General features: G+C 38.4%; 2 protein-coding genes across 2 annotated transcripts in view; one reads left to right on the top strand and one right to left on the bottom strand.

Moving 5' to 3' along the window:
- Window positions 1-725: 725 nt before the first annotated feature.
- Window positions 726-23578, bottom strand: LOC135564863 (proline-rich protein 2-like). Its single transcript, XM_065010940.1, has 3 exons — window positions 23135-23578; window positions 1551-1799; window positions 726-1211 (listed from the first exon to the last, which is right to left on the bottom strand). The coding sequence occupies exons 1-3, from the start codon at window positions 23576-23578 to the stop codon at window positions 726-728; spliced, it is 1179 nt and encodes a 392-aa protein (XP_064867012.1).
- LOC115122272 (leucine-rich repeat-containing protein 4B-like) overlaps window positions 7269-24615 on the top strand; it is a 48671-nt gene continuing 31324 nt past the window's right edge. Inside the window, exon 1 of the mRNA XM_065010268.1 lies at window positions 7269-7347. The gene's annotated coding sequence lies outside the window, so the exon portion shown is untranslated. The remainder of the gene's footprint in view (window positions 7348-24615) is intronic.

Here is a 24615-nt window from a genome sequence, read left to right as displayed (position 1 = left end):
TTGTTGCCGATAAATCCTGTAGCGTGTCTTATACACAGACACCTGTACTAACTGCACACAGTCCAGTGAGCTGTATACACATGCTGCAAAACGAAACATTATGTACACTTGAACCTTATTACCCCACAGACCAACACATTGTTAGCCCTGTGCAGATGCACAGACGGGAAGTGATGTCAGTCCCTGTCACCAGGGAGACTGAGATGGTTGCTTAGATACCATGACACTGGGTTCTTGTTTCCAAGCTTTTTTTCTCCACCTCTCCCTCACGTACTCACACAGACGGAAAGACAGAGACACTGACTAGTCCCCCAGTGGCTGGCGTTCATCTCTCATCTGCCTCCCTCCTTCCATCACTGGTCGACCCTGTGAGCTGACATTCTCTCTCTTTCTCCCTTTCTCTTCTGTCTTTCTAATGGGCTGAGTTAATCTCTCTATTTCGACATCACTGCGTGTCCTTTAATGCCAGCTACACGTCTCTGAAATGTTGCTTCTACCATATGAGCAGGGAAGTAGCTGAATAGTACGCATGAGACTAAAAGTAAAGTATGATTTTGTTGTGATATATATTGAGTTGATAGAGCAGATGTGACAGGCTCTTTTTCCTATGTTATCGAATGGGATTGTTGACGCTGTTTTTCTAGCTGTGGTCTGGTTGTCAAGGGGACAGTGGGCAAATGTGTGAGCCTGGGTGTTTATAGGGCCTGGAGATGGAGTTTATTGGCCTAGTGGCAGAAGTAGTGTTGGGCCTGATGGGGTTTATGGGCCTGGGGGCAGAAGTAGTGTTGGGCCTGATGGGGTTTATGGGCCTGGGGGCAGAAGTAGTGTTGGGCCTGATGGGGTTTATGGGCCTTAGAAGTAGGTTGCCTGATGGGGTTTATGGGCCTGGGCAGGCAGAAGTAGTGTTGGGCCTGATGGGGTTTATGGGCCTGGGGGCCTGCAGAAGTAGTGTTGGGCCTGATGGGGTTTATGGGCCTGGGGGCAGAAGTAGTGTTGGGCCTGATGGGGTTTATGGGCCTGGGGGCAGAAGTAGTGTTGGGCCTGATGGGGTTTATGGGCCTGGGGGCAGAAGTAGTGTTGGGCCTGATGGGGTTTATGGGCCTGGGGGGCAGAAGTAGTGTGTTGGGGTTTATGGGCCTGGGGGCATGGGGGCCTGATTTTTTATGGGCCTGGGGGCAGAAGTAGTGTTGGGCCTGATGGGGTTTATGGGCCTGGGGAAGTAGTGTTGGGCCTGATGGGGTTTAAGAAGTAGTGTTGGGCCTGATGGGGTTTATGGGCCTGGGGGCAGAAGTAGTGTTGGGCCTGATGGGGTTTATGGGCCTGGGGGGGGCAGAAGTAGTGTTGGGCCTGATGGGGTTTATGGGCCAGGCAAAGTAGTGTTGGGCCTGATGGGGTTTAGTGGGCCTGGGGGCAGAAGTAGTGTTGGGCCTGATGGGGTTTATGGGCCTGGGGGCAGAAGTAGTGTTGGGCCTGATGGGGTTTATGGGCCTGGGGGCAGAAGTAGTGTTGGGCCTGATGGGGCTTAAGTAGGTTTAGAAGTAGTGTTGGGCCTGGGGGTTTATGGGCCTGGGGCAGAAGTAGTGTTGGGCCTGATGGGGTTTATGGGCCTGGGGGCAGAAGTAGTGTTGGGCCTGATGGGGTTTATGGGCCTGGGGGCAGAAGTAGTGTTGGGCCTGATGGGGTTTATGGGCCTGGGGGCAGAAGTAGTGTTGGGCCTGATGGGGTTTATGGGCCTGGGGGCAGAAGTAGTGTTGGGCCTGATGGGGTTTATGGGCCTGGGGGCAGAAGTAGTGTTGGGCCTGATGGGGTTTTTATGGGCCTGGGGTGTTGGGCCTGATGGGGTTTATGGGCCTGGGGGCAAGTAGTGTTGGGCCTGATGGGGTTTATGGGCCTGGGGGCAGAAGTAGTGTTGGGCCTGATGGGGTTTATGGGCCTGGGGGCAGAAGTAGTGTTGGGCCTGATGGGGTTTATGGGCCTGGGGGCAGAAGTAGTGTTGGGCCTGATGGGGTTTATGGGCCTGGGGGCAGAGTTTGTTTTATGGCATGCTGGAGGAGAGGAAGAGTGTTATCAGGTCTAGCGGTGAGTGGATGTGTTTTTACTGCCTTCTGGTACAGCTACATTTAGCCTGGAGAGGGGATCATATCATGCCTTAAATTGGATTGGTCTTTACCTTTTAGGGCCTGGTGGTCAAGGTACACTGGGCCTGGTAGTGGAGCTACACTGGGCCTGGTGGTGGACCTACACTGGGCCTGGTGGTCAAGGTACACTGGGCCTGGTGGTGTAGCTACACTGGGCCTGGTCGTGGACCTACACTGGAACTGGTGGTCAAGGTACACTGGGCCTGGTGGTGGAAGTCAATGCTGCCTAATGGATGTGGGGTGCCAGATGATGTTTGTGATGGAGGAGGTCTATCGACACAGTGGTGAAGATGCAGGCTTGGTTAACTCTGTGTCAGAGTGCAGCTCCTCTTTCAGAGTGTAAAGCTAAGCTTCAGAGCATGGATGGATCCTAGCCTGGCTACTCACAAGAGATGAATGTTGAATTTAGTATGTATCACAGGTTGTTGTCTACTGCTGGGGTCCATGCTGTTAACCTATCAGATAAAGACCAAAGGTCTCCCAAGGCCTCCAGATGATGCAGAGAGTTCAGCTCTGAGCTACTGAGGAGAGAAACGGGGTGCCTCCCGCTCGGCCGGTGTGTCTGGCTCACTTCATACCCTACAGTCCCTGGTGTCCACTCAATCAGTCATTTATAGGCTGCCCTGACGGCCAGAACAGAACCCAGCGCCGGAGAGAGGGGGTCACTCCTGATCATACAGCCTGAGCAGACACTGCGGTACAGGGACACAAACGGGGAGGGAGAAAGAGAGAGTTGGATGGAGGAGTGGACGTGTGTGTGGCTCTTTTAAATGATGAGGGTGGAGAGATGAAGAGATTGGAGGTGAAAAGAGAGCGGTCTATATCAAGGGTGAGAGAGATTGAGAGGTTCAAAGTGGAGAAAGAACAGTCAATATCAAGAGGCAGTGATAGAGATCCAGGCAGACAGACAACAGCTCTGTGTGAGAGAGAGAGAAGAAGAGGGAGAGGAGGAGGGAGGGATGTGGTGTGTGTGAGTTAGAGAGAGAGAGGGGGGGATATCCACTGCACTGTTGTGTGACTGGAAATTTAATAGAGAAAGGGATGGAGGGAGGCATGCAGGGGAGGGGAGGAGGAGGAGGAGGGGAGAGCGATGCAATGCAAAAGCACTGCACATTGGTATGGAATTCCAGGGGGCATCTATAGGCTGTGAACAATGGCACACCGTTACTGCAGAGAGAGATGGAGGGGGTAGGGGACAGGAAGGAGAGGAAGAGGGAGAAAAAAAAGCTAATCGTATAGATATGTCAGTGGAGTGAGTGCTCTATTGTGTACTGCAGCGAGTGGGACTGGTGGGGTAAACGGAAGAGAGACGGTGGGGGGTAAGGGGTTGGGGGGCAGCTTAGGCCATGTCCATAATGGGGGTATTAAGTGGGCACCATTCCAAACACAGACCTTAGAGGGAGCCCCAATCACATGTAACATACTGACTTTCATGAAATGGTCCGTTACTCACATGGAATGGCAAGGAAGGTATAGGGAGATAGGACATGACGGTGAAGCAGGCTGCGTTCGCACAAACAGAAGTTCTGTTCAGTGTGTGTGTGTGTCAGAGAAAGAGAGAGAAGAGTGGCTGTGAAAAAGACTGATTCACCATGTCTGAATATAGAACGTTATCAATTCACCACTAATCGCCCATCTGATTATCCCCTGTCCCCCTTCTCTCCCTCTCTCTCTCTCTATTGCATAGACACAGTCTCTCATTGCATTCACCTCTCCTTCCTCTCTGTCCCCCAATCGCTGTCTCCCACTGACATGCCCCCTCCCATCCATGAGTATCACAATATTGATCTCATATTTGAGAGAAATCATACTAAATGGAGAGAACACAGACCCGCTCTGAAAGATTCATAGCAATAAGTGAATGTGTGTGCTGGGGGGTGGGGCTCTAGGTACTGTATGTGCTTGATCGTTGCCAAGGGAACCTGTCAGAGCCAAATAGCAGAGAACGTTCCCTAATAAAAGCACACGTGCATCTCTACCTTCCCCCTCTCACACACACACTCTCTCTATCCGTCTCTCTCTCTCACACACACTCGTTCTCTCTCTCCCAATCTCTCTATCCCCTCCTCTCTCTCACACACACATACACCCAAACACTATTTTTCTCTCTATCCCCCTCACTTTCTCTCTCTCTCATACACACACTCATATGCTCTCTCTATATATATCCTATATATCCCTTTCACTCTATCTCTCTCCCTCTCTCCCTCCCTTTCCCACCTTCTCTTCCCTTCTCCCTCCCTCCCTCTCTCTCTCCCTCTCCCCCTCCCTCTCCCACCTTCTCTTCCCCTCTCCCTCCCTCTCTCTCTCCCCCCCTCTCTCTATCTCTACCTACTCAACTTCAAACCCTGAGCATAACTTGCAGAGTAACAAGTAAAAACACACAGATGCACATTTATCTTCATCAGCTTTCTGTCAGGATTATATGTATTTCACTGGAGGCTGCTGAGGGGAGGACGGCTCATAATAATGGCTGGAATGGAGTCAATGGAGTGGTATCAACCACATGGAAACCATGCGTTGGATACCATTCCATTGACTCCATTCCAGCCATTACTATAGCCGTCCTCCCCTTAGCAGCCTCCACCGTTCACAACAGCACACGCTTTTCGATCTAAATCAAATCAAAGTAAATTGTATTTGTCACATGCGCACAATACAACAGTTGTAGTAGACCTTACAGTGAAATGCTTACTTACAAGCACTTAACCAACAATTCAGTTTTAAGAAAATACAAAAAGAAAGTAAGAGATAAGAATAACAAATGATTAAAGAGCAGCAGTAAATAACAATAGCAGGGCTATATACAGTGGGTCCCGTTACAGAGTCAATGTGTGGGTTCACTGGTATCAAGGTAATTGAGGTAATATGTTGTACATGTAGGTAGAGTTATTAAAGTGACTATGCACAGATATAACAGACAGTAGCAGCAGCATTCCAGTGGAGAGGGCAATGCAAATAGTCTGGGTAGCCATTTGATTAGCTGTTCAGGAGTCTCATGGCTTGGGGGTAGAAGCTATTTAGGAGCCTCTTGGACCTAGACTTGGCGCTCCGGTACCGCTTGCGATGCGGTAGCAGAGAGAACAGTCTATGACTAGGGTGGCTGGAGTCTTTGACAATTTCTATGGTCTTCCTCTGACACCGCCTGGTATAGAGGTCCTGGATGGCAGGAAGCTTGGCCCCGGTGATGTACTAGGCCGTACGCACTACCCACTGTAGTGCCTTGCGGTTGGAGGCGAAGCAGTTGCCATACCAGGCAGTGATGCAACCCATCAGGATGCTCTCGATGGTGCAGGTGTAAAACCTTTTGAGGATCGGAGGACCCATGCCAAATCTTTTCAGTCTCCTGAGGGGGATAGGTTTTGTCGTGCCCTCTTCACGGCTGTCTTGGTGTGCTTGGACCATGTTAGTTTGTTGGTGATGTGGACGCCAAGGAACTTGAAGCTCTCAACCTGCTCCACTACAACCCCGTTGATGAGAATGGGGGACTGCTCGGTTCTCCTTTTCCTGTAGTCCACAATCATCTCCTTTGTCTTGATCATGTTGATGGAGAGGTTGTTGTCCTTGCACCACACAGTCAGGTCTCTGACCTCCTCCCTATAGGCTGTCTCATCGTTGTCTGTGATTAGGCCTACCACTGTTGTGTCATCAGCAAACTTAATGATGGTGTTGGAGTTGTGCCTGGCCGTGCAGTCATGAGTGAACAGGGAGTCCAGGAGGGGACTGAGCACGGACCCCTGAGGGGCCCCCGTGTTGAGGATCAGCGTGGCGGATGTGTTGTTACCTACCCTTACCACCTGCGGGTGGCCCGTCAGGAAGTCCAAGATCCAGTTTCAGAGATGTTTAGTTCCAGGGACCTTAGCTTAGTGAAGAGCTTTGATGGCACTATGATGTTGAACGCTGAGCTGTAATCAATGAATAGGTGTTCCTTTTGTCCAAAGGGCAGTGTGGAAAACAATAGTGATTGCACAGTCCTCAGGAACAGCTGATGCTCTTATGCATGTTTCAGTGTTACTTGCCTGGAAGCAAGCATAGAAGTTATTTAGCTTGTCTGGTAGGCTCTGTCACTGGGCAGCTCTTGGTTGTGCTTCCTTTTGTAGTCTGTAATAGTTTGCAGGCCCTGCCACATCAGAACCGGTCATCCATTAAACCCAGTGAAGCAGTGAGAATATGTGTCTGGCATGATCTGCTATTTGTGACATGTGACAAATGTGTGTTCACCTTCACACACCTGCACCCTAAAGCTTGGGTAATATGGCCACCTTTTCAAATACTCAATTTGTTGCGTCTTGGAGTGTGTGACATTCATTTGCGCAACAACTTTGGCATTCATTTAATTATGGGGATTGATATTGTTGCCCCAACTTTGAGAAACTAAACTATTTAGTACAACAACAACGTGTTTAGGACGCTGCTGGTGTATGAATCTATATAGCAAAAGTCATTGCGTTCTCGTTACATCGCAATGAGAGGAGTGGGATGTGCACCACCCAAGCGCAATACGGACAGTAGTAAACACCTACGCGTTGGATACAGGGAATGTCAAGGTGCATCTACACAAGAGAGGTGCAGTACTTAATTGTATAAGAAATATATATATATAAAAAAATATATAGAAATATATATATAACAAGAAAGACTTATTAAGTTATTTAAGTTATTAATCGTCCTGCCTGTCCTGACTCCGAGACCAGGGAAAATAATCCTATTCAACCAGACTGGTCTCAATCTATGGGAGAAGGTTCATTTTCTGTTGTCGTTTGTTGTAAATTCTCATCCCTTCCAGCCGTGCGCGCGTGTTTATTAGTGGCCTACGCATGCCTGGAGAAACGGACATGTTTCTATTAGATGTCTATATTTATCCTCAACGATTCGTATTTACACGAAATAGTTTACTAGGCCTATGTTTCGTCATGATTTTTCCATCACCCACTTTCGGTGGTTGTATTTTTCCATCTGGCCATGTAAAATGAACGGGCTCTGCTTTCTTAGGTCGGGAAAACACGGCACTGTGGTACAAGCGCCGAAAAAGGGTGAATCAATTTGAGAGAGAGAGAGAGAGAGAGAGAGAGAGAGAGAGAGAGAGAGAGAGAGAGAGGGGGCGGGTTGGAGAGCGAGAGAAAGGACGAGAGTGAGAGAGGGAGAGGGGAGAGAAGACGTTGACTATAGGCTACGCATCTGCAGTTTAAGGAATATATTAAAAAGAAAGGTAAGATTCATTAAATGGTATCAGAGTATAAGGGACGTTATTCGTGTATCGCATGTTAAACAAATCCCGTGGTTTGACTTTGGATTCTCAGCTTCCATAAGGCGGCGTTGGGGTATGACCAGCCTATTCTTTATCTGCTGAATAGTTGTCGCTGTTCCAATATATTTCATTTGCGGTTGTCGTTAACGAAATGAATGCGGTGGTGTCTGTATGTGTGGGTTTGTGCGCTCGTTCGTCTGAGCGTGCACAGTAAACGGATAAATGTTAAGGCTATTGCTTTAATAAGGACCGCGTTTCAGAGTTGATAGGACGGAATATCAACCATGTTTCTGGAAAGAAACAAGCGGATAGCCTACATTATCGTCCTGAAATGTCAGGGGTTTCGGCGCCTTTAACCATGAATTGTGGCGAGACGATACATTTAATTTGATGAGAGTGCGTACGAATGAAACAGGAAAGTCAAGTGATTCGTGTACTTCATACTTAATTCATAAGAAAACATATGCGCGTCTCGTTAAATTGCCTGTTTCTGACATTGGTGTCGTGTCTTTGGCAAATGGCATTGATAACAATTGATAAATGCACAGGACAGTAGCCTAATTAAAATAAAATAAAATTGCCTATAATTTAAATAATTGTATTGTTATGGCTCGTATTTCACAGTTCTGCTGAGTAGCCGAATGTGTGGCTTATTAAATATTTCCTATTCAATAGGCAAATAGTTCTGAGAAAAAGTTATTAGGCTATACCCACTGGGTACAGACGTCTATTCCACGTTGGTTCAACGTAATTTCACTGAAATAACGTGGAAGCAACGTTGAGTCAACCAGTGTGTGCACAGTGGGTACTAATTAAGCCACATTATTTGCGGTCATCTGTTTCGTTTGGTTATTCTCTATTGACAATGATTACTGTCCCCAAATAGTGTGAATAATGCGGAGGCACCGTGCGCGGCACATGACTGAGGCATGCAGGTTAAGACACTATAACTGTGGCCCACAGAGGAGCCCCTCTGATTGAGAACAAGGAGCAGATAGATTAGGGTTGATGAATGAAGATCTACCGCCTCTATCTGCAACACAACGATACGGTTACGAGCGGATTGAAATGCTGATGTGCAGTAGTGTGTTTTGGGTGGGCAGTCTGGCAGAATGAGATTGCTGCCTGGCACAGCAGTCAGTGGGCACAGTTTGATTTCGTGAGTTTATGATAGGGGCTAAGTTATTAATGGGGCGTTAGGGGGCAAAGTGGAGCACTGGGCAGGATTAGATTGGGGGTGAAGTGTGTTGTGCGATAGGTGGTTAGGCTAGAATGGGGAGAGGAGAGTGCTTTAAAAGAGGCCCTTCGAGCACTGGTCCTGGGCCAGTTCTGCCTCAGCTGGTGGTGGATGGCTGAAGTTGGATTTCAGCCCCAAGCTAATTTTGGAGCAGTGCTCAGAGGCATTTCAGTTTGAGATATGACTGGGGAAAAGCTGCCATTCTGAGAATGAAAAGTTATTTAATTGTGGAGTTGGACTTAAGGGTTAAATAGATGAAATAGAGAGCAACGTACAGAACAAGTTAATAAACCAATAAATACACAACTGTAGAGAGAATACATTCCCCAAGAAACCACAAGTAGTGACCAAAACAAACATAAAAAATAAAACATTCTACATGTGTCTGACTTTACACTCATCTCTGGTCCACTCAATCGTCCAAACCTCATCCACTGCTGGTCTTAAACATAGACCCAGTCCCATAAACCAGTCTCACTGCTCTTACATCTGTGGAGATAGTGGAAATTGTTTTCATTAAACATTGGCACCATGTCAGATGTGATGCTTGCTAGTACCTAGTGTATCACTGCTTCACTCTTAATTGCTCAGTGAATGACTGTGATGTATGCCATTATAACTACAAGCCTCTGTGCTTATTCTTAACCATTTGGCTTGTAACTACAGATGTAAACATTTAAGATGACGTTAAGTTTTTAATGTTTCTCTTATAGCAGATGTTTAAAGTGCTCAGATCAAACAGGGCCTGTTAGTACATGTGAGGTGGAGCTGTGTGGGTAATCGAAGTGCACATCCCTCTCCTCTCCACTCATAGGACCAGTACAAGTCACAGAGTGGCCCTGGGAGGAGGAGAAGAATGTCACTTTAAATATCACATTAGAGACAAGTCCTTTTAGCCAAGGGCAGGGTTTTAAAAAGATCAAGACATCTCGTAGCTGTAAAGACAAGGATAAATCTAGCTCTTCAAACACACACAAGTGGTTCTTTCCCTTCCTTCATTCATTCCTTCCCTCCCATCCCCCTACCAAAGATATTCCCTAAAAATGTCCTTGAGATTAATTGAAATGGATTAAAACCAGACTGGGTCAAAAGGTGACCAATAGCAAGTGGTGGACAGTCAGAGGTAAACAAGAACATTATTTATTAAGCATTGTCCTCTATGGATTGAAGGGTTTAGACATAATTTCCCCGGGCTTTACACTCCAAGTAAATCCAGAAGCCTGCTACACTGAATTAGTAAAGGCCTTGGAACTGTTAGGGATTTGTCATGTAGCTGTGGCCCAGGCTGCCCCATAATCCTTTTGAGTCTTGACAGTGCACAGCCATTGTCACCTCTTTACCTAATATGCGTGTTATTAAAATTAAACAATGTCATGATTCACAAGGAAAGGTTAACTCAGATTACTTAATAGTGTGCAAGTGGAATATTTTATTCAAGACATAGTTGACCTGCTGTAGGACATCCCATGAATTTGAACTCTTACCCCATTCACCCAAACTGAGTTGTGGTTGTTAAGGAGCACTGCTCAGAATTGACATAATTTTGTTTGTCCCAGTCAGCTAGCTTTTAAAATAGATCTCACTAGATTTTAATATAGATCTCACTAGATTTTAATATAGATCTCACTAGATTTTAATATAGATCTCACTAGATTTTAATATAGAGCTCACTAGACTTTAATTTAGAGCTCACTAGATTTTAATATAGATCTCACTAGATTTTAATATAGATCTCGCTAGATTTTAATATAGAGATCGCTAGATTTTAATATAGATCTCGCTAGATTTTAATATAGATCTCGCTAGATTTTAATATAGAGCTCACTAGATTTTAATATAGAGCTCACTAGATTTTAATATAGAGCTCACTAGATTTTAATGTAGAGCTCACTAGATTTTAATGTAGAGCTCGCTAGATTTTAATATAGATCTCACTAGATTTTAATAAGATCTCACTAGATTTTAATATAGAGCTCACTAGATTTTAATATAGAGCTCACTGGATTTTAATGTAGAGCTCGCTAGATTTTAATGTAGAGCTTGCTAGATTTTAATATGGAGCTTGCTAGATTTTGAAATAGAGCTTGCTAGATTTTAATATAGGGCTCAGCTAGATTTGAATATAGATTTGAATATAGAGCTTGCTAGATTTTAATACAGAGTTCACAAGATTTTGATATAGAGCTCACTAGATTCCAATATAGAGCTCAATAGATTTTAATATAGAGCTCACTAGATTTTAATATAGAGCTCACTAGATTTGAATATAGAGCTCACTAGATTTTAATGTAGAGCTCGCTAGATTTTAATGTAGAGCTCGCTAGATTTTAATATCGAGCTTGCTAGATTTTGATATAGAGCTTGCTAGATTTTAATATAGGGCTCAGCTAGATTTTAATATAGATTTGAATATAGAGCTTGCTAGATGTTAATACAGAGTTCACAAGATTTTGATATAGAGCTCACTAGATTCCAATATAGAGCTCAATAGATTTTAATATAGAACTCACTAGACTTTAATATAGAGCTCACTAGATTTTGATATAGAGCTCGCAATATTTTAATATAGAGCTCACAAGCTTTTAATATAAATCTCACAAGTTTTAATATAGAGCTCACTAGATTTCAATGTAGAGCACTAGATTTTAATATAGAGCTTGCTAGATTTTAAAATAGAGGTCGCTAGATTTTAATATAGAGGTCGCTAGATTTTATTATAGGGCTCAAATAGATTTTACAGTAGAGGTCACTAGATTTTAATATACGGATTGCTAGATTTTAATATAGGGCCCAGCTAGATTTGAATATATAGTTTGCTAGATTTTAATACAGACTTCAGAAGATTTCATTATAGAGCTCACTAGATTTTGATGTAGAGCTCACTATACTTCAATATAGAGCTCACTAGACATTAATATAGAGCTCACTAGACTTTAATATAGAGCTCACAAAATTTGAATATAGAGCTCGCTAGATATTAATATAGAGCTCACTAGATTGTAATATACAGATTGCTAGATTTTAACATGACACTCATCTAGATTTTAATATACATTTAAATATAGAGCTTGCTAGATTTTAATACAGAGCTCACTAGATTTTATTATAGAGCTCACTAGATTTTAATAATAAACTCACTAGACTTTAATTTAGAGCTCACAAGATTTTAATATAGATCTCAGTACGTTTTAATATAGAGCTCGCTAGATTTTAATATAGAGCTTGCTAGATTTTAATATAGAGTTTACTAGATTTTAATTAAAATCTCACTAGATTTTGATACATAGCTCACTAGATTTTAAAATAGATCTCACTAGATTTTAATATAGATCTCACTAGATTTTAGTATAGTGCTCACTAGATTTTAATATACAGATTGCTAGATTTTAATATAGGGCTCAGCTAGATTTTAATATAGATTTGAATATAGAGCTTGCTAGATTTTAAAATAGAGATCGCTAGATTTTAATATAGGGCTCGGCTAGATTTTAATATAGATTTGAATATAGAGCTCGCTATATTTTAATATAGAGTTTACTAGATTTTTATGTAGATCTCACTAGATTTTAATATAGAGATCGCTAGATTTTAAAATAGAGATCGCTAGATTTTAATATAGGGCTCAGCTAGATTTGACTATAGAGCTCACTAGATTTTAATATACAGATTGCTATATTTAATATAGGGCTCAGCTAGATTTGAATATAGATTTGAATATAGAGCTCACTCGATTTAAATATGAAGCTCGGTAGATTTGAATATGGAGCTCGCTAGATTTTAATATGGAGCTCGGTAGATTTTTATATAGAGCTCAGTAGATTTTAATATAGATCTCACTAGATTTTACTATAGAGCTCACTAGATTTTAATATACAGATTGCTATATTTAATATAGGGCTCAGCTAGATTTGAATATAGATTTGAATATAGAGCGTGCTAGATTTTAATGCAGAGTTCACAAGATTTGATTATAGAGCTCACTAGATTTTGATATAGAGCTCAATCAATTTTAATATAGAACTCACTAGATTTGAATATAGAGCTTGCTAGATTTGAATATAGAGCTCACAAGATTTGAATATTGAACTTGATATATTTTAATATGGAGCTCTCTAGAATTTTATATAGAGCATGCTAGATTTTAATATAGAGCTTACTAGATTTTTATATAGGGCTCAGCTAGATTTTTATAGAAAACTCACTAGATTTTAATATAGATCTCACTAGATTATAATATAGAGATCGCTAGATTTTAAAATAGAGATCGCTAGATTTTAATATAGGGCTCAGCTAGATTTTACGATAGAGCTCACTAGATTTTAATATACAGATTGCTATATTTAATATAGGGCTCAGCTAGATTTGAATATAGATTTTAATATAGAACTTGCTAGATTTTAATACAGACTTTACAAGATTGTATTATAGCGTTCACAAGATTTGATTATAGAGCTCACTAGATTTTGATATAGAGCTCAGCTAGATTTGAATATTGAACTCGCTAGACTTGAATATTGAACTCGATATATTTTGATATAGAGCTCACTAGATTTTGATATAGAGCTCACTAGATTTTAATATAGAGCTCACTAGATTGTAATATAGATCTCAGTAGATTTTAATATAGTGCTCACTAAATTTGAATGTAGCGCTCGCTAGATTTTAATATAGAGCTCACTAGATTTTAATATACAGATTGCTAGATTTGAATATAGATTTGAATATAGAGCTTGCTAGATTTTAATAGAGTTCACAAGATTTTATTATAGAGCTCACTAGATATGTATATAGAGCTCGCTAGATTTGAATATAGTGCTCTCTAGATTTTAATATATAGCTTGGTAGATTTTAATATATAGCTTGGTAGATTTTAATATATAGCTTGGTAGATTTTAATGTAGAGCTCAATCGATTTTAATATTGAGCTCACTTGATTTTAATATAGAGCTCACTAGATTTTAATATAGAGATCACTCGATTTTAATATAGAGCTCACTCGATTTTAATATAGAGCTCACTAGATTTTAATATAGAGCTCACTAGATTTTAATATAGAGCTCACTAGATTTTAATATAGAGATCACTCGATTTTAATATGGAGCAAACTAGATTTTAATATAGAGCTCACTAGATTTTAATATAGAGCTCACTAGATTTTAATATAGAGATCACTCGATTTTAATATAGAGATCACTCGATTTTAATATAGATCTCACTAGATTTTAATATAGAGATCACTCGATTTTAATATAGAGCTCACTAGATTTTAATATAGAGATCACTCGATTTTAATATAGAGATCACTCGATTTTAATATAGATCTCACTAGATTTTAATATAGAGATCACTCGATTTTAATATAGAGCTCACTAGATTTTAATATAGAGCTCACTAGATTTTAATATAGAGCTCACTAGATTTTAATATAGAGATCACTCGATTTTAATATAGAGCTCACTAGATTTTAATATAGAGCTCACTAGATTTTAATATAGAGCTCACTAGATTTTAATATAGAGCTCACTAGATTTTAATATAGAGATCACTCGATTTTAATATGGAGCAAACTAGATTTTAATATAGAGCTCACTCGATTTTAATATAGAGCTCACTAGATTTTAATATAGAGCTCACTAGATTTTAATATAGAGATCACTCGATTTTAATATAGATCTCACTAGATTTTGATATGGAGCAAACTAGATTTTAATGTAGAGCTCACTAGATTTTAATATTGAGCTCACTTGATTTTAATATAGAGCTTGCTAGATGTTAATACAGAGTTCACAAGATTTTGATATAGAGCTCACTAGATTCCAATATAGAGCTCAATAGATTTTAATATAGAACTCACTAGACTTTAATATAGAGCTCACTAGATTTTGATATAGAGCTCGCAATATTTTAATATAGAGCTCACAAGCTTTTAATATAAATCTCACAAGTTTTAATATAGAGCTCACTAGATTTCAATGTAGAGCACTATATTTTAATATAGAGCTTGCTAGATTTTAAAATAGAGGTTGCTAGATTTTAATATAGAGGTCGCTAGATTTTATTATAGGGCTCAAATAGATTTTACAGTAGAGGTCACTAGATTTTAATATACGGATTGCTAGATTTTAATATAGGGCCCAGCTAGATTTGAATATATAGTTTGCTAGATTTTAATACAGACTTCAGAAGATTTCATTATAGAGCTCACTAGATTTTGATTTTAGATTCAATATAGAGCTCACTAGACATTAATATAGAGTTCACTAGACTTTAATATAGAGCTCACAAAATTTGTATATAGAGCTCACTAGATTTTAATATTGAACTTGATATATTTTGATATCGAGCTCACTAGATTTTAATATAGAGCTCACTAGACTTTAATATAGAGCTCACTAAATTTGAATATAGAGCTCGCTAGATATTAATATAGAGCTCACTAGATTTTAATATACAGATTGCTAGATTTTAACATGACACTCATCTAGATTTTAATATACATTTAAATATAGAGCTTGCTAGATTTTAATACAGAGCTCACTAGATTTTATTATAGAGCTCACTAGATTTTAATATAGATCTCAGTACGTTTTAATATAGAGCTCGCTAGATTTTAATATAGAGCTTGCTAGATTTTAATATAGAGTTTACTAGATTTTAATTAAAATCTCACTAGATTTTGATACATAGCTCACTAGATTTTAAAATAGATCTCACTAGATTTTAATATAGATCTCACTAGATTTTAATATAGTGCTCACTAGATTTTAATGTACAGATTGCTAGATTTTAATATAGGGCTCAGCTAGATTTTAATATAGATTTGAATATAGAGCTTGCTAGATTTTAATACAGAGTTCACAAGATTTTGATATAGAGCTCACTAGATTCCAATATAGAGCTCAATAGATTTTAATATAGAGCTCACTAGATTTTAATATAGAGCTCACTAGATTTTAATATAGAGCTCACTAGATTTTAATGTAGAGCTCACTAGATTTTAATGTAGAGCTCGCTAGATTTTAATATAGATCTCACTAGATTTTAATAAGATCTCACTAGATTTTAATATAGAGCTCACTAGATTTTAATATAGAGCTCACTGGATTTTAATGTAGAGCTCGCTAGATTTTAATGTAGAGCTTGCTAGATTTTAATATGGAGCTTGCTAGATTTTGAAATAGAGCTTGCTAGATTTTAATATAGGGCTCAGCTAGATTTGAATATAGATTTGAATATAGAGCTTGCTTTTTAATACAGAGTTCACAAGATTTTGATATAGAGCTCACTAGATTCCAATATAGAGCTCAATAGATTTTAATATAGAGCTCACTAGATTTTAATATAGAGCTCACTAGATTTGAATATAGAGCTCACTAGATTTTAATGTAGAGCTCGCTAGATTTTAATGTAGAGCTCGCTAGATTTTAATATCGAGCTTGCTAGATTTTAATAGATTTTAATATAGGGCTCAGCTAGATTTTAATATAGATTTGAATATAGAGCTTGCTAGATGTTAATACAGAGTTCACAAGATTTTGATATAGAGCTCACTAGATTCCAATATAGAGCTCAATAGATTTTAATATAGAACTCACTAGACTTTAATATAGAGCTCACTAGATGTTGATATAGAGCTCGCAATATTTTAATATAGAGCTCACAAGCTTTTAATATAAATCTCACAAGTTTTAATATAGAGCTCACTAGATTTCAATGTAGAGCACTATATTTTAATATAGAGCTTGCTAGATTTTAAAATAGAGGTCGCTAGATTTTAATATAGAGGTCGCTAGATTTTATTATAGGGCTCAAATAGATTTTACAGTAGAGGTCACTAGATTTTAATATACGGATTGCTAGATTTTAATATAGGGCCCAGCTAGATTTGAATATATAGTTTGCTAGATTTTAATACAGACTTCAGAAGATTTCATTATAGAGCTCACTAGATTTTGATGTAGAGCTCACTAGACTTCAATATAGAGCTCACTAGACATTAATATAGAGTTCACTAGACTTTAATATAGAGCTCACAAAATTTGTATATAGAGCTCACTAGATTTTAATATTGAACTTGATATATTTTGATATCGAGCTCACTAGATTTTAATATAGAGCTCACTAGACTTTAATATAGAGCTCACTAAATTTGAATATAGAGCTCGCTAGATATTAATATAGAGCTCACTAGATTTTAATATACAGATTGCTAGATTTTAACATGACACTCATCTAGATTTTAATATACATTTAAATATAGAGCTTGCTAGATTTTAATACAGAGCTCACTAGATTTTATTATAGAGCTCACTAGATTTTAATATAGATCTCAGTACGTTTTAATATAGAGCTCGCTAGATTTTAATATAGAGCTTGCTAGATTTTAATATAGAGTTTACTAGATTTTAATTAAAATCTCACTAGATTTTGATACATAGCTCACTAGATTTTAAAATAGATCTCACTAGATTTTAATATAGATCTCACTAGATTTTAATATAGTGCTCACTAGATTTTAATGTACAGATTGCTAGATTTTAATATAGGGCTCAGCTAGATTTTAATATAGATTTGAATATAGAGCTTGATAGATTTTAAAATAGAGATCGCTAGATTTTAATATAGGGCTCGGCTAGATTTTAATATAGATTTGAATATAGAGCTCTATATTTTAATTTTTACTAGATTTTTATGTAGATCTCACTAGATTTTAATATAGAGATCGCTAGATTTTAAAATAGAGATCGCTAGATTTTAATATAGGGCTCAGCTAGATTTGACTATAGAGCTCACTAGATTTTAATATACAGATTGCTATATTTAATATAGGGCTCAGCTAGATTTGAATATAGATTTGAATATAGAGCTCACTCGATTTAAATATGAAGCTCGGTAGATTTGAATATGGAGCTCGCTAGATTTTAATATGGAGCTCGGTAGATTTTTATATAGAGCTCAGTAGATTTTAATATAGATCTCACTAGATTTTACTATAGAGCTCACTAGATTTTAATATACAGATTGCTATATTTAATATAGGGCTCAGCTAGATTTGAATATAGATTTGAATATAGAGCGTGCTAGATTTTAATGCAGATTTTTGATTATAGAGCTCACTAGATTTTGAGATTTTTTAATATAGAACTCACTAGATTTGAATATAGAGCTTGCTAGATTTGAATATAGAGCTCACAAGATTTGAATATTGAACTTGATATATTTTAATATGGAGCTCTCTATTTTATATAGAGCTGCTAGATTTTAATATAGAGCTTACTAGATTTTTATATAGGGCTCAGCTAGATTTTTATAGAAAACTCACTAGATTTTAATATAGATCTCACTAGATTTTAAAATAGAGATCGCTAGATTTTAATATAGGGCTCAGCTAGATTTTAATATAGGGCTCAGCTAGATTTTACGATAGAGCTCACTAGATTTTAATATACAGATTGCTATATTTAATATAGGGCTCAGCTAGATTTGAATATAGATTTTAATATAGAACTTGCTAGATTTTAATACAGACTTTACAAGATTGTATTATAGCGTTCACAAGATTTGATTATAGAGCTCACTAGATTTTGATATAGAGCTCAGCTAGATTTGAATATTGAACTCGCTAGACTTGAATATTGAACTTTATTTTGATATAGAGCTCACTAGATTTTGATATAGAGCTCACTAGATTTTAATATAGAGCTCACTAGATTGTAATATAGATCTCAGTAGATTTTAATATAGTGCTCACTAAATTTGAATGAGCTCGCTAGATTTTAATATAGAGCTCACTAGATTTTAATATACAGATTGCTAGATTTGAATATAGATTTGAATATAGAGCTTGCTAGATTTGAATAGAGTTCACAAGATTTTATTATAGAGCTCACTAGATATGTATATAGAGCTCGCTAGATTTGAATATAGTGCTCTCTAGATTTTAATATATAGCTTGGTAGAATTTAATATATAGCTTGGTAGATTTTAATATATAGCTTGGTAGATTTTAATGTAGAGCTCAATAGATTTTAATATTGAGCTCAGATTTTAATATAGAGCTCACTAGATTTTAATATAGAGATCACTAGAGCTTTTTTAATATAGAGCTCACTAGATTTTAATATAGAGCTCACTAGATTTTAATATAGAGCTCACTAGATTTTAATATAGAGATCACTGATTTTAATATAGAGCAAACTAGATTTTAATATAGAGCTCACTAGATTTTAATATAGAGCTCACTAGATTTTAATATAGAGATCACTCGATTTTAATATAGAGATCACTTTCGATTTTAATATAGATCTCACTAGATTTTAATATAGAGATCACTCATTTTAATATAGAGCTCACTAGATTTTAATATAGAGATCACTCGATTTTAATATAGAGATCACTAATATAGATCTCACTAGATTTTAATATAGAGATCACTTTCGATTTTAATATAGAGCTCACTAGATTTTAATATAGAGCTCACTAGATTTTAATATAGAGCTCACTAGATTTTAATATAGAGATCACTCGATTTTAATATAGAGCTCACTAGATTTTAATATAGAGCTCACTAGATTTTAATATAGAGCTCACTAGATTTTAATATAGAGCTCACTAGATTTTAATATAGAGATCATTTTTAATATGGAGCAAACTAGCTCACTAGATTTTAATATAGAGCTCACTAGATTTTAATATAGAGCTCACTAGATTTTAATATAGAGATCACTCGATTTTAATATAGATCTCTACTAGATTTTGATATGGAGCAAACTAGATTTTAATGTAGAGCTCACTAGATTTTAATATTGAGCTCACTTGATTTTAATATAGAGCTTGCTAGATGTTAATTTCACAAGATTTTGATATAGAGCTCACTAGATTCCAATATAGAGCTCAATTTTTAATATAGAACTCACTAGACTTTAATATAGAGCTCACTAGATTTTGATATAGAGCTCAATATTTTAATATAGAGCTCAGATTTTAATATAGAGCTCACTCAATGTAGATATTTTTAATATAGAGCTTGCTAGATTTTAAAATAGAGGCTCGCTAGATTTTAATATAGAGGTCGCTAGATTTTATTATAGGGCTCAAATAGATTTTACAGTAGAGGTCACTAGATTTTAATATACGGATTGCTAGATTTTAATATAGAGCTTTAGATTTTAATATATAGTTTGCTAGATTTTAATACAGACTGAGCAGAAGATTTCATTATAGAGCTCACTAGATTTTAATATAGAGCTCAATATAGAGCTCACTAGACATTAATATAGAGTTTAGACTTTAATATAGAGCTCACAAAATTTGTATATAGAGCTTAGATTTTAATATTGAACTTGATATATTTTGATATCGAGCTCACTAGATTTTAATATAGAGCTCATATATTTAGAGCTCACTAGATATTTTAGATATAGAGATCATCTAGATTTTAATATACATTTAGAGCTTGAGCTAGAATTTAATATAGAGCTCACTAGATTTTAATAGCTCACTAGATTTTAGAGCTATAGATCTCAGTACAGTTTTAATATAGAGCTCACTAGATTTTAATATAGAGCTTGCTAGATTTTAATATAGAGATTTACTAGATTTTAATAAAATCTCACTAGAGATACATAGCTCACTAGATTTTAAAATAGATCTCACTAGATTTTAATATAGATCTCACTAGATTTTAATATAGTGCTCAGATTTTAATAGAGCAGATTGCTAGATTTTAATATAGAGCTAGATTTTAATATAGATTTTATAGAAAACTATAGATTTTAAAATAGAGCTCAGATTTTAATATAGAGATCGGCTAGATTTTAATTAGATTTGAATATATTTTAATATAGAGCTCACTAGATTTTAATATAGAGATCACTAGATTTTAATATAGAGCTCACTAGATTTTAATATAGAGCTCACTAGATTTTAATATAGATTGCTATATTTAATATAGGGCTCAGCTAGATTTGAATTTTGAATATAGAGCTCACTCACTAGATTTTAATATAGAGATTCACTTTTTAATATAGAGCTCACTAGATTTTAATATAGAGCTCACTAGATTTTAATATAGATCTCACTAGATTTTACTATAGAGCTCACTAATTTGAATATACAGATTGATTTTAATATAGAGCTCTAGATTTTAATAGGCTTCACTAGATTTGATATAGAGCTCACTAGATTTTGATATAGAGCTCAATCAATTTTAATATAGAACTCACCAGATTTGAATATAGAGCTTGCAGATTTGAATATAGAGCTCACTAGATTTTAATATAGCTCTCTAGATTTTAATATAGAGATGCTAGATTTTAATATAGAGCTTACTATTTTATATAGGGCTCAGCTAGATTTTTATAGAAAACTATAGAAATATAGATCTCACTAGATTTTAATATAGAGCTCACTAGATTTTAATATAGAGCTCACTAGATTTTAATATAGAGCTCACTAGATTTTAATATAGAGCTCACTAGATTTTAATATACAGATTGCTATTTTAATATGGAGCAAACTAGATTTTAATATAGAGCTCAGACTAGATTTTAATATAGAGATCATAGAGCTCACTAGATTTTAATATAGAGATTTGAATCAGACTTGAATATTGAACTTTCACTAATATAGATCTCACTAGATTTTGATATGGAGCAAACTAGATTTTAATGTAGAGCTCACTAGATTTTAATATTGAGCTCACTTGATTTTAATATAGAGATCACTCGATTTTAATATAGATCTCACTAGATTTTAATATAGAGATCACTCGATTTTAATATAGATCTCACTAGATTTTAATATAGAGATCACTCGATTTTAATATAGAGATCACTAGATTTTAATATAGAGCTCACTAGATTTTAATATAGAGATCACTCGATTTTAATATAGATCTCACTAGATTTTGATATGGAGCAAACTAGATTTTAATGTAGAGCTCACTAGATTTTAATATTGAGCTCACTTGATTTTAATATAGAGATCACTCGATTTTAATATAGATCTCACTAGATTTTGATATGGAGCAAACTAGATTTTAATGTAGAGCTCACTAGATTTTAATATTGAGCTCACTTGATTTTAATATAGAGCTAACTAGATTTTAATATATAGCTTGCTAGATTTTAGTTATACAGTAAAGAATAAAGGAACATCACTGTGTTAGCAAGCCCACAGATTCCACACAAGCCCCTGGTTGGCTGTTTGCCCCTAATGAAGAGAAGAGCGGACAGGTCATCTATGCCCAGTTGACAGAGTAATTTGAACTGCCAAAACCAAGCTGAGAGTCATAACTTTGTTGTTGTCACAAATTAAGTGTGGGATGGGAGATCTCAGTCATATGAGAAATCAGGCCAGCCTGCACTTTCATTTCAGAGTCACATCACTGCATAACTAACTGATGAGGCAGATGAAAACAAGCAAACAGGAACAGGGGAGATTACACCTGCACACCTTGCCAAGAGCAAAGCTGTCTGGGACTGGGAGATAATGCCTTAACCTCTCAGGGCTCTTGTCACCTGAATCAAGTGCTTTCAGACTTGAGCATTGTCAATCTGCACAGTTCTGTTCACCATTTTGGAATGTTATGTTAGAGAGACAATACCACAGTAAGATGTGTGTATTTTACTGTATACATTTGGTTGTGTGTATGTGTGTGGGTGGATGTGGTTGTGTGTGTGTGAGAGAGAGAGAGAGAGAGAAACTTTTGACTTTTTAAAAGAAAATATCCCCCTCTTTTAAAAGAAAATAGGGGGATATAGATGAGACTGGCACTATTCTCAATAGGGCAAGAAGTTGACTGATCTCTATGTAGGCTGGGATTGTCATTGATTGATAGCAGCCCAACTTGCTGGTGTCGACAGGATGGAGGTTGAAGTTGACTGCTAGCATGCTGGAGAGACTTGCTGATCAGCTCTGATAGGCTGAATTTGTGGGAACAACCTAGGGCTGGCCCTGAATAATGCAGTGTGATGAACCGCATGGCATTACAGCCTCTGTTATCATGTCACACATATCAGCGTTTGTCCACACATGTGTCTATACATTGTCCCCTCATGTGCCTATACATTGTCCTAACCACAGGAGGGAAGAACAAAGATCTAGGTTTCCTTTTGCATGATCTGGCATCCCTTCAATCTTAATAACCAGAGTCTGGATATTGGATGAGCACTGACTGACCCATTCTCAGCAGAGCTGCTAAGCCGTCTGCCACTGATGACAGAGCAGATATAATTAGCTGTGATTGGTTTGATTGAGTGTCCAGCCTAGGCCTGGGTGTCGGCCCTTCTGGGGCCATGATGACTGGCATTAATAATTGAATAATAGTTGGGGAGAATGACAATGGTTAATGATATCAAATGAATACCATAATCCATTGAGTTGACATCATTAGAAATAGTGGAATTTCCCCTGGGGGATGTGCTCATGTCTATGCCCCTTACAGCAGGGGAGTCTGGGTAGAGACTGGGAGCCATAGATGGGTTACCTTCTTGTGTTAATGAAAGGTACTTTGGGAGTGACAGTGGTCGGCTCTACTAGACCGCTGGGTAGGGACCGCTGGGTAGGGACCGCTGGGTAGGGACCACTGGGTAGGGACCGCTGGGTAGGGACCACTGGGTAGGGACCACTGGGTAGGGACCGCTGGGTAGGGACCGCTGGGTAGGGACCGCTGGCGCTGGGTAGGGACCGCTGGGTAGGGACCGCTGGGTAGGGACCGCTGGGTAGGGACCACTGGGTAGGGACCGCTGGGTAGAGACCGCTGGGTAGGGACCGCTGGGTAGGGACCGCTGGGTAGGGACCGCTGGGTGGGTAGGGACCACTGGGTAGGGACCACTGGGTAGGGACCACTGGGTAGGGACCACTGGGTAGGGACCGCTGGGTTGGGACCGCAAGGTAGGGACCGCTGGGTAGGGACTGCTGGGTAGGGATTGCTGGGTAGGGATTGGGGGCCATAGATGGTTTTCCTTCATGTGCTCCATGGGAGTGAGAGTGGTCGGCTATACTATAAGGTTCGACCATGTGTTAGTAAAGCCGGTCGCATAATGGAACGCGATCATGCTGCTGCTCACTCATGTGTCACATGGGTGACTGGAAGCGGGAGGGTTACGGTTGGATCGTGTTATTAAAAATTGGTTGGGTAATGAAAGCAGTCAGTTTTACATGGTTTGGTCGTATATTGGCTAAGCCGGTTGGGTGATGGTAGTGAGGTGGGGGACTTTGGTTAGATCACGTGTTAGTAAATGTGGTGGGTAATGAAAGCGGTCAAGCTTTCAGTGACCATTCTTCTTTGGAGCCATGGCAGCTTGGCTGCATCAAGGCACAATATCTTGAGGGAGTTTTTTTTCGGGTCAGTGGCAACATAAGAGCTCAATACAGCCATGCAAAGTCAGACAAACTGAGGCTAGGGGCTTTTCCTCTGTCTGCTTGACTGGCTGTGTGTGATCAGAGAGCACTACAGTTAGCGCCTGCATGCCTGTGAGGATGATGTTTATTACAGTGTAATGGTGATGATGATAATGGTAGTAATGCAGCAACTAGACATTGCAATGATCTTGACATGATTATGATGACCACAAAGCATCATGGAGTGGCAGGTAGCCTAACGGTTAACAGCATTGGGCCAGTAACCGAAAGGTTGCTGGTTCGAATCCCCGAGCCAACTAGTTGAAAAATCTGTTGATGTGCTCTTGAGCAAGGCACTTAACCCTAATTGCTCTGGATAAGATAATCTGCTAAATGACTAAAATGTGTGGTATTTTACCAAGTGGTATTTTTGGTTGACCGTTTGGTAAGGTCACTGTTTGGTGAGGTCACTCCAACAATGCTCAACAAGCTGAGTGGGAACATGACTGAGAAGGATACATAGGCAGAGGGCTACACATCCAGGCTGGTGATGTCACAGGGAGAATGTGACAGTGGGGGAGAGCAGCCCCCAGTGTCTCCTAGTAGAGCTCTCTGATGGCCAGAGAGGAGCAGGCAGGCTGGTGATG

The sequence above is a fragment of the Oncorhynchus nerka genome, linkage group LG26, assembly GCF_034236695.1.
Source record: "Oncorhynchus nerka isolate Pitt River linkage group LG26, Oner_Uvic_2.0, whole genome shotgun sequence".
NCBI classification, from domain to species: Eukaryota; Metazoa; Chordata; class Actinopteri; order Salmoniformes; family Salmonidae; genus Oncorhynchus; species Oncorhynchus nerka.
Note: the sequence above shows the minus strand (reverse complement) of the source record. Positions and strands in the feature narration are given on the sequence as shown.